This window comes from Botryllus schlosseri, chromosome 6 (assembly GCF_051294905.1).
Source record: "Botryllus schlosseri isolate E-star chromosome 6, Bs_hap1, whole genome shotgun sequence".
Lineage (NCBI taxonomy): Eukaryota > Metazoa > Chordata > Ascidiacea > Stolidobranchia > Styelidae > Botryllus > Botryllus schlosseri.
The window spans coordinates 15,259,954-15,271,229 of record NC_137241.1 but is presented as its reverse complement, the minus strand read 5'-3'; the positions used below and the strand labels follow the sequence as shown (position 1 = coordinate 15,271,229).

The 11,276-nt window shown below is 39.0% G+C and overlaps 1 protein-coding gene across 3 annotated transcripts in view; it reads left to right on the top strand.

Annotated features, from left to right (window-relative positions):
• Positions 1 to 1,182: 1,182 nt before the first annotated feature.
• Positions 1,183 to 11,276, top strand: part of LOC145441092 (somatostatin receptor type 2-like) — a 70,927-nt gene continuing 60,833 nt past the window's right edge. For 2 of the 3 annotated variants that reach the window (XR_013915728.1, XM_080318882.1), the window contains exons 1-2: positions 1,183 to 1,359; positions 3,986 to 4,039. Coding sequence is in view for 2 of the 3 variants with exons in the window: in XM_080318882.1 (XP_080175008.1) it covers positions 1,332 to 1,359; positions 3,986 to 4,039 (82 nt within the window). In the remaining variant the exon portion in view is untranslated. Of the gene's footprint in view, positions 1,360 to 3,985; positions 4,040 to 7,077; positions 8,611 to 11,276 lie in introns of those variants that run through there. The other variant, XM_080318883.1, reaches the window with a different exon arrangement.

The window sequence follows — 11,276 nt, the reverse complement described above, 5'->3', positions numbered from 1 at the left end:
GGAAGACAATGCGTGTTTGAAAACTGCGTTGTCATATGAACGTCACCATGACTGCTATTCTTTCTGATCAATCAACGTCTCGTCCAATCCAAGATTTCGAGTCGATTACATCAAATTGTTGAATGATATTGGTCGCTGGCCCGGCAGCAACTTCAATTTGAATATTTTGAAAGAGGGGTCCGAACCACCAAACCTGAATACGACATTGCCTTTGCCTCTCAAAGACATGTCTATACTGTCACGAGGATAATTATTCTGGCCGTGATGAAAATTTACTTGCCTTATAATAGATTCAAAAAAGCCCTACTTGATCACCTCTTGTCGTTACACTAACACTGTTGCCCTACCTCGCCCAGACATTGCTTCATTGATCATTTGCTACCATTGTTTAATTTTTTTCTATTTTCCTTTCCTAACTAAACATTTTTTTACAGCCAGACTGTTCTGAGTCAAGTGTACCTGTTTGATGCTGGTGTGATCAGACTAGATGACCTTCACGGTCTTATCGATCATTCCTATCTAATACCGAATACTGTGCACGCATATTTTCTGTACCACCATCACTGCCGTTTGTTATGTATTTTGGTTCGATGAAAATAAAGACTCTCTCTCTCTCTCTCTCTCTAAAAAATTGCTGCAATACTGATCAATTCAATACAAAAATAAAATATGTGGCAAAGAGCCATATCTTATACCCAAAAGAGCCATATATGGCTCGCGAGCCATAGGTTCCCGACGACTGGACTATAGAGTCACAGGCATATACATTAAATATCCAGTTCATGGTTGCCTTGAGGGGTATTGGAAATTGCGTCACTACAATTCGGTATTAGGTTACGGCTACCGACTTATAGTACGATACTTCCATGGTATCGGCGTTGGCAAATCTTATGTGAACACTAGGATTTATTACCATTGTAGGTCACAAAATAGGTAATTTTTGAAGTAAGCTCTACTGCTGGCTTTCAGAAAGCAATCAGAGCCAGTCAATAAATTTTGGGTTATACGGTACACCAACGAAAATAGGTGCAGCATGCTGCACCAATCTTTGCGTCAAGTGACTTCGAAATGCGTATAGCGCCACTGCTCACGCACAGCAACGTATTTTTTAGGCGTCACGACACGGCGGATTCACACGCTAGCCGGTAATGTTACAATTCGGTAACAAATTGTGACGTCTTCACGGTGCAGCCAGCCTGCTTTTGGCGAATGTATTATCTCCGATTGTCCGGATTGAAATCTTAAATTAAAATCACCTTAAACATACGATCTTCAATTTTTCAGAGCCACTTATGTAACCGCTAGTTGATAGTGGAAGACATTGAACAGAAATGGGTGACGTGCCGCCTTTCTTCTCAGGTATGTGTATGCATTCATATTTATATGTAGATTAGTGATAGCTGTTCACAACTATGTAACGTCTAGGATCGACAAATTCAGATTAAAACGAATGAAAAGTAAAATCAGCGCAGATAAAAGAATCGTATACACAATATAATTCCGCAAGAAACCGATAAAATATTAGCGCATCAGAAATGACATTGCTCACACCCGCGTTATTTTGCGATTTAGTAACATTATTTACCCCCGAAACTATTTTACTTAATCTTCTATTTAATTACTACTAACAATTGCGAGGAAAAGCTGTGATGCTTATGGTAGCTAGAATGTTGTCACATTTCGAAGTATTTATTACTTGCTTCAATCGCTACAGTTAATGAGTATCATATACCACTGTCATGTAGGCCTATTTGCTTACCCAGTGTGCACCCCGTCTATAACATGTAAGCCCTCAGTCATTGCGAACCAAATGTCAATCAAACTATAGGAAAATTTTCTGTTTTTGGTGACCGATATGGCACTTGGAGACTGTAATTTACTACAGTACCAATTTTGAAATTGCAACAGGCCCAGGGGCTGCCAGCGTTGTAGGAACTTAATATAGGAATATATTAAGATATACACAGGGTTATCATACGTCCTCCCTTAGGAAGATTTGCCCTCCTTATTCAGGAAATTTAAAATGTCCTGCGAGGACGCCTAAATATCCTCCTTTTTGTCAATTCGTCCTCCTTTACATCTTTACAGCTAGGGTGATCGACAGGGTCAGCGTGAATCGGCATAAATGACAATAAATATAGGTAATGCGGATGTTCGAGCGGGTAATTCGGGAGTGGAATTGGAGTGACCCCTTTTTGTAGTCAATACAACACAATTTCCAGTGAATATTTTAAAATCAGCTGTTTCAGTTTCGTTTAACTAACTTTTATGATTTGGTAAAAATGCTGTTCTGTCACGATTCCAAAATATGGTAACCTTAGACATACACCAACTACAGATATTCTCAATGGTGTTTTTAATGTGTAGTAAAATGTTCAAAAATGTTCTGCATGCTTGCATTGTGACAAGATTGTGCTTATTGTGCATTGAACATGCCTGCTTCGTATGGCAGTGACTTCAGCCTAGTGTTTTTATTAATATGTGGTTGTCATCATCTCTGATTATAACAATGTTAACTTTTCAAACGAAAGCCACTTCATACACACTCAGGGTGATGTCTATACATTAGGGCTGTTCAAAAATAACTTTTTTCCGGATTCCAGCCATTCACTGATTAAATTGTCAGGTTACCATAACAAAGCCTGCATATCAAATTTGGTTCAATTCTAACAAGTCTAAGCTTCCGCAGAGCCAAATAAATTTGTTAATTTATTACGTAAAATTAAAAAAAAAAATTTAAATTTGTTTGTCAACTCCATGAAATTGTCGAGTTGTCTTCAAAAAGGATGCAAAACAAAATTGGCTCGATTCCAAGTCGTACAAGCGGAGTTATTCGAGTTTTTAGTTGATAATCCTCGGATTATCGCCGATCAAGGATAATAGGAGGATTATCAACGAAAAACTCAAATAACTCCGCTTCTACTTGTTTGAATTGAGTCAAATTTGTTTTGCATCGTCTCTGAAGACAGCTCAACAATTTTATGGGGCTGACGGAAAAATTTGAAAATCATTTTTTAAAAAAATTTTTCACTATAATTTAAAAATTTTAATTGGATCTGCGGAGCCTTATACTTGTTAGAATTGAACCAAATTTGGTGTGCAGCGTTTTTCAGGGTAACCTGATCATTTAATACCTGAATGGCTGGAATCCAGAAGAAAAGGTTATTTTTGAACAGCCCTACTATACATATATAATAATTCAAGAAGCATGGCATGACTGTTTCCATCGTCCTGTGACGTGGTATCGCTGTCTCTGGGCACCAATAGCTAACTCATACCGAATATAATCGAATAGTCACCCTCATATGGTACTGTATGGTCCCGTATGGTCTTGTCGTGCTCGGTACGTTGCTAGACACAAACATATCAATTGCGATTACATTGACAAATGTTGCAGTCACAATTTTCTATCTAAAAACCACTCAAAATTTAATGATCTCTGTTTTTTTGAACCGCAGCGGACCCGTGACACTCATTGAAGTCATCATCAGTAATCACTTATCGTCGTATTTCGGTTGCATGCGAGTATGCGCCATACACCGCTTGTCCACTTGTGTTCATTTGCGAAAAATGCAACTGTATCTTGTAGCGTTGTACCATTAAGTCTTGCCGTTGATGGAGCATTTGACAAGATAGTTTGTGTATTCGCGTTGACATTTAGGAGCTAATAACATATTACGCAATGTTTACGTACAATAATAGTGGGGTGCACAAATTCAGTGACAGATTTCACTTTCTCATAATATTGGGAGTGATTGACGACTCCATTTATTGGATGGTAATCAATTTACAATTATGCTGTATGATATGTAAAATCCAGGTACTCCTTAATCTTCGCTATTAGGTGTATAAATACGATGACTTTTTGATTTGACTCATTATGGTCTAGCTAGATTACCGCAATAGATATTGAATTCACATCCATTCGTTCGTGAGTTGATTACTGTGAAGGGCGAACGCTGACACATGAACTGTCTTTATTCAGCTGATCTCGAGGAACGTCCATTTGTGAACGGGAGTTTAACCCAAAACGTTACCGGTATGTTGATTTTGTTCCGATTTTTGGTGTAGATAGCCTTCCTGTTTGATGCCCTGACATAAGAGATTTTTGATTTCGTATCGCAATATAGCTTCGCGTTATACGCGAAATTTGAAGGTGAAGCCAAGTTGGCTGTTTGGGGTGTATATAGTATTAGTTACGCAATTTAGATGCTCATTTTTCAGTTCAATGGATGTTGTTGCCTTACCAGAAAAATCTGACCACACTATGAAAACGCGGATAATATACTATTATAATTATTATAATAATTATAATAATATTCTATTACAACTGTATAGTCCCGAATTATTCAAGGATATTGAAAAGAATCGCACCAATTCCTCCATTCCCACGGAATATGATAAATCTTTAATATCGCAATCAATACGTTTTTCTCAGTATAGTAATCTAAGGTGTTGCATAATCATACGTGTATACGTGCAGGTTGAGGTCAATCGGTATACGCAACTGACATTTGGCTCTTCTTGGAAGGAATAGCCTATATTAGTATAGTCTATGACTCTATGTACACAGACGTTCGGAATTTTGGGAATGAAGAGTCATGGTTTGACGCGTGATCGGAACACATTTGTGAAATAAACCATAACAAATTCGCGCAATATCTGAAGACTCAAATGCCGAACGATTTGCAATATATAGAAACAAGTATATATAGATTATACAGCCGATCTGGGACCCGCACTGAATCAGCACACGAAGCGTGCTAATTCATGTCCCCGACACATTTATCCAAGGCGTTACCAGCCACGGTGTATTAAAAAGCCTTAATCATGTTCGTACAATTCGTACTATGGAACACGAACTACAATATTGCAATCCACAAAGCAATTTTGTTTGAGATGCAGATCTAAATCCAAAACCTAATTTCTTTTTTTGTCATGTTGGATAGCATACATTTGAGTATTGTATTGAGAGAGTTCGATGCAATTTTGAGATTTTTCTGGTCTGCTGTCGTTGCCATAGAAACACTCCTCATTGTCACGCTTGAACGGTGGAACTTGTGACAGGAACACATGATTTTAAGCGGCGTCATACAGGGTCTGCAAAACCCGTGACTCCGAACCGCCTTTTCTGTCAATAGATAACTAATAAACTTTTAGTATTTCGTCATAACTAATTCTATAATTTCGTTCGCAAGGTGTGACATATCGAACATGATCAATTTAACGTCACGGATTATTACTTAGCGTGCCGGCATTGTCGGATCAATGCTCGGATTGTGTACGTTTGTACCTTTTTGGAATGCGATTTGTAGCTTAACGCCCTCAGCAAATTGAAAACCATTTGTGTTCAATACATTTTACTCCTATGAAAGTATATACAAGTATATAAGTATATACAAGTACACAAGTATACACAAGTATACAAGTATATATACAATTATACATATACAAGCATATACAATTTGCTTTTGTTGTTGATTATTTTTGATTGGCGATTACAACACAAGTGGATTTGTTCGCAGCGATGACAATTTGTAATTTCTCACTGCGCAACATGAAATATCGTCGATACCCACATTACGACCCTAAACTGAATTGTGGTATAAAATGGAAGCATACTCTGTCCCCCAGTCATAGTCCTGAGCTACTTAACTCAGTGTGACTTAAGTTTGTACCGGCGGTGTTTTATTACAATTTATGAGGCCGCAACATTTTACATGGAATAAAACGTGAATCCGTTGGCTACAGTACATCAACAAATGTTGGGTCCTGAGGCCTACTTCGTCAACTCACTGCGTCCAATGTGTGAATTAGGGATGTGGAACTTATGGCATGCAAGTCACATTAGGCAAGCTTTGCTTTTCCATGTGGCTGGGGGACGTTAATTCATAATTTCAACGTAGCATGAATAGTAGCGTTTCATAATCAATTTCTTCCCATTAAAATTGATGACGGCAAATCGTACAAATCGTCACACACTAAACCACTTGCTATTTTTCTGACGCAATGCAACCACGCGATTGTCTGTCCTTACAATAAAATTTACTATGCGTGCGTGAAGTTAGTTTCAACGTGATTGTACAGGTATTATCACAATGTGCAATTTGTTATATCGTTCCATATCTTGCTGTTAAATACATTCTTGGTTTTGCCATCTCGGAAAATGGTAAGATAAATAAAAAGGCGGGAAAAGAGGAACACCATTAAAAAAGTATAGAAAGTAAATAGTCTGCATGAAATCGGTTAAGTAAAAATGGAACTAGTCTGAAATGTGGCGACTTGAGTAAGAAGTCAAAGTAAAAAACAACAACATTTGAATATGTTTAAAAAGTAGAAGGGGTTAGGGCAGGGGTGGGCAAACTTTTGAGCTCGCGGGCCGCATTCAACATCTGAATGCATTCGCGGGCCGCACTATATAAAATTGGGATTACAAACCAAAACGCAATATTGCTATTTGATTATATAGTGAGGACATGGAGACAATATATGTGCTTATTTAAAACAAGCCAAATATTGCTTTGATGATATCGTACACGCGTCAGAATCAAATAGTGGCGAGATTTCATAGGCTGGCGGACCTCAACATCCAATTTGTCAAAACTATAGAGATGAAAGTCGGTTGGTCCGATTCTTAGAACAGGATTGAAGTATAAATCTGTGATCAGAGATCTCTTCATAGATTTAGTAATTCCACTTTGAATTCAGTTCCAAGGACACACAATGCTGACAGCATCATAACCAATAACCATGTTAGCTTCAAACACGATTCTACTATGTAATTCATACTAAATACATAGCAATAAGTATGAATTGAATCGCGAAAATTTTTTTCAGTCGAGCCCAGTTTCGCGCCCCTTCAGATGCTTTCACGCCCCCAAGGGGGCGCGCCCACCAGTTTGAAAACCACTGTCTTAGAATTATCATGGTGAAATATACTAAGAAAAAGTTAATCAAGTCCCTGCATCAATTCGATTTTTAGTACGCATTTTATCAAAATTTTTGAAACGTTTCTTTAAACTCTCGCGGGCCGCACAGAACGGCGTGGCGGGCCGAATGCGGCCCGCGGGCCGTAGTTTGCCCACCCCTGGGTTAGGGTCTGCCACGAAACGAAAACGCTGACATGAAAATTGCAAATAACAACCTGCTCAGTTTGAGGAGACATCGTATTATTCGTATAACGGTGTTTGCGGTCTCGCATTGCTATATCTCCCGCGCTTGCAATATACAGCATCCTCAAGTTAATACCATGTCACCCGCGCTGTCTATCATGCGATGTAATGAGTAGGGCGATTTTCACCTAAAATCGGAATATTGGATGAATGGAAAGTGGGAATAAACAGCAGAAAAACCCCGAAAAAGTGGGAATAAGAATGCGCATTGGTCCCATGATCAATGATGCCCGAACCTGAGGAGGTAGGCTGCGGTCCCTCCAGGGTAACCATTGGTCACACCAAGGCTGCCGCAAAAAACATCTACGATACAAACGAAATGCAGGTTGCAAAAATTCCTTGACTTTGTAAAAAATTTTGACAATTTTTTGACCTAACGCTACAATTTTGATAAAATTTTGACTTTTTTTGACATAGTGTTGTCTCAAACACAAACCAGTTGATTAGCTCTCCCAGGCGAAGAAGTCAACGCTATCGTCAAACCGAGCCAGCAAGGGCATGGAAGGAAACGCTTATCCATTGCGCGCATCTAGTACTTCCGGATCGCATCGTCAAACGCGTCTTAATTTCCTAGAAGTTGCTCGTTATCTTCTCCAGTATTAGGAGCGGCAGCTCATTGGCCGATGTATAAAAACATACGCTTCATAAGATCACTTGTAGTGATGCGCGAACTATCCAAGTCCGATGAGTTAATGATTATGCGGAGTCGTGGACAGGTAGACTACTAGCAATCCGTCTATTGCACTGCTTTCACGCGATGTGCAACAGTACAGCATATGTCTTCTGTCGATACTGGGAATGTTGATGATTGATCTTGTGTATTCAATTCATACGGGGCAGCACATAGACTGGATCAGTAGTCAGCACTTCATCAGTCTGTACACAGTGAACATGCACATGTTCAACTAATGTCAAGACAAGCGAGTTGACATCTGCGTATTCCGACGGCTAAGTGGGTATTCTATAAATCAGCAGCTGGTAATGTCATTGACGGAGTTGAGCATGCCTTGTTACTGGATGGCGAAGAATTGGCCCCAGCATCATCGGAACTGTTTCGAAATTTATGTCATTCATGAATCGTGATCAACCCGTGTCCCTCCCCATACTAGGCCTAAACCCGACCCGCATCGTGAATCACGATTTGTTGAATGACAATTTTAGACGGCCATTCGAAGATCAACATTATAGCAAACAAATAACAACTACTACTACTGTTTACTCTATCCAGTTCAAGTTTTTTTATTGGGAGACCATGAATGTTTTACCTACGATCTCGAGTATGGGTTATATTATAAATGTAACAGAGTTCTCCGCTTGTGAAAATAGAGATTACATGTATTTTTGGATACAATACTATATAATTATACCAGCAATTCTGCGATGGCTTGGGAAAATAATATAGTCTATGATGTTGAAGATCTCAGACACGTTTACAAAGGTAACGGATGAGGACTATAGCCTTATGCAGTTTGCATGTTCATAATTATTAAGACCTAGGATGATCAAATATTTAGGAGATCATAACCTAAAATCGCTGTATTAGCCTAATGCACACATCTACTGCAGTTCTCTTTGGAGACCTCGAATGGGACGTTATATCCTAACTGGACAATTGGTAGACGCTGAGAGACGGGGAACTGATAGTAAAAAGAGGACTATTGAGAACTGTTCTATAGATCCGTAAACTAATGGCTTGATTTGTTCACTAAAATCAGATATGTGGATACATGTCAGGGTTACCATATTTCTGTGGCTCTAATTCCGGACACTCTTTAGCGTCGACTAGTGGGCTTTACAATGGGGTATGGACACAGTCTCTGTCAATGTGATGTCACACTATCAAAGCTTAGCCTATCGACTGTACATGTCAGAAGTGAAACATAGGTCTCTGCATTTATGTGTGGATCGTAATTAAACATTGTTAAGTCATGTTCATATCAGACATGGGGTGATTACTTCGTGAATGTAATCGATTGCGACTACGATTACTTCTTAATCACGCGATTGCGATTACGATTACGTTTACAGCAAAATCAGGAAGTAGTCGAATACGATTACGATTATATTGGAAAAGTAATCATGATTACTCGCGAGTACATTTATTTTGCTTCTTAGAACTAATCCTAGAGGATATATTGATAGACAATATAAGGATTGCGATGAAAAGGCCTAATGAGATAACTTTCTTTATAAATGATGCATCATTTGATGGTTACGTCATAATGCACTGATTGCTCAACTTTATAGCAAACGATTTATCACACTTAACGATTTGCATTCTTGCCAGCTCCGTAACTGCCACACCCCAAACTCCCCAATAGGGTGGCGAGCGAGCTAGAAATTATTGAGTATTTTCGAGAGATTTAATTAACTTGAAAATTTTCTTTGAGCTTCATGATTTAAACGTCTCTCTTGATTTTGAAATGCATACCTCTCCGCCTCAAGAAAATAAACATGTAAAATTTTTGGGAATAGGCAATTCGGTACCGGCCATTACCACGCAACGTCACACCAAAAGACATGTGCAGTTTGGCCAACATGCGGCTCCACGAAGTGAGCTACTAAAAAAACCTTGGCCGAAACTTAGGGCACTTATTTTTCCATTGTCAATAGCCGCGCTGGGTGGGCGTGACTAATAGTCCTGTCCTTCCAATTTCTGAGCCCACAATGCAAATGACACCCGGGGCACCCACAGAGGAGTAAAGGCATGACAATTTGTGCGTGCGTCTCATGGAAGTTTTTCTTTTAGTTTGCTACGTTTGGGCAGCCTCAATATCTTTTGAATAAATAACAGACCTGAGGTCCCGAATTAACAACAAAAACAATAAAGTAATTATAACAACATGCCAGATGTTATAATTATGAATTAGTTGCCCCCGGCTCTACAAGTAAATCTGACCATCGGGGGCTAATAGAGGATTAAAAATGAATAGTAATATAATTCAATTACCAATATTATTGACGAAATTCAGTCTTCAAGTTGAAAATTGACCACCTTATTGGGGCCCAAGACAATCGTTTGGAGTGGGGGACGAATTGCCGTTTTGGTCCTGATTCTATAGCTACAACCCACGCTAACATGGTATATAAGCGGATGGCTATGGCGGCAGGTCCAAATGTTGAGTAAAGAATTGTGAAATAACGTTTGATGATCGTTTCAAGCAGAGTCGTATGAAAATAAGATAAAGTGAACATAAAATTATGCCTTCAACTTAATACAGATACTGCAAACTGCCGTCACGAGATTCGGCAAAGAACGGGTCGGTTGTGATATATATCAGCCGCTGTTAACTTTTATTCCTTCGTTGTGGAAACCGTAATATTTTATTTGACGAGTACAGAATTTTAAATCTTTGTCTGGTGTGTGTGCGTACGTACGTACGTGCTACATAGGCCTACTGCTCGCCAGGAAGCAACGGTCAAACTGCGCTTAACTAAGCATAACCAAACATCAATGCATAAGTTACTATTTGAAACTAGACCAAGTGGTAATTATTATCCTGCTGCGAGGTAGTGGCGTCTGGAGTGTATTGATTACCTGATATACACCACGGTGGGTGTTCACTGTTCTTACAATCACACTACAATGTACAATTGTACATTAGGGCTCTTCAAAAATGACTTTTTTTTCAAATCGTACTGGCTACTTGATAAAATTGTTAGGTTACCTAATTTAAGCCTACACACAAAATTTGGTTCAATTCCGGCCAGTAACCGCTTTGCTACAGGAGAAGAAAGTTTCTATTTATTATATAAAAATAAATAATAAAAAATTTGAAAATTTTCTGTTCACCCCATGAAAGTGTTAGGCTGTCTATAGAAACGATAACATTTTTGTTTATTACGTTCTTATGGTATGTAAATTCCACAATGGAAAGCACACAGCGGTAAGAAGGCGCAACACTCAAATTTCATAGACTCAATAATTTCGAATTTCAATTTCGCTTCATCGGAAGGTGCACCCTATTATGTTGTTCTTTACGTTCGAGATGGTGCCTTCTAGCTGCGGGTCTTGCGGGATCGGTTTCCTCATCGTTATTCTCCGCTTGAAGGAATTCAGCAGCCACTGGCGATCTATTTTGCGCGTCTCGTGTAGCTTCTTGT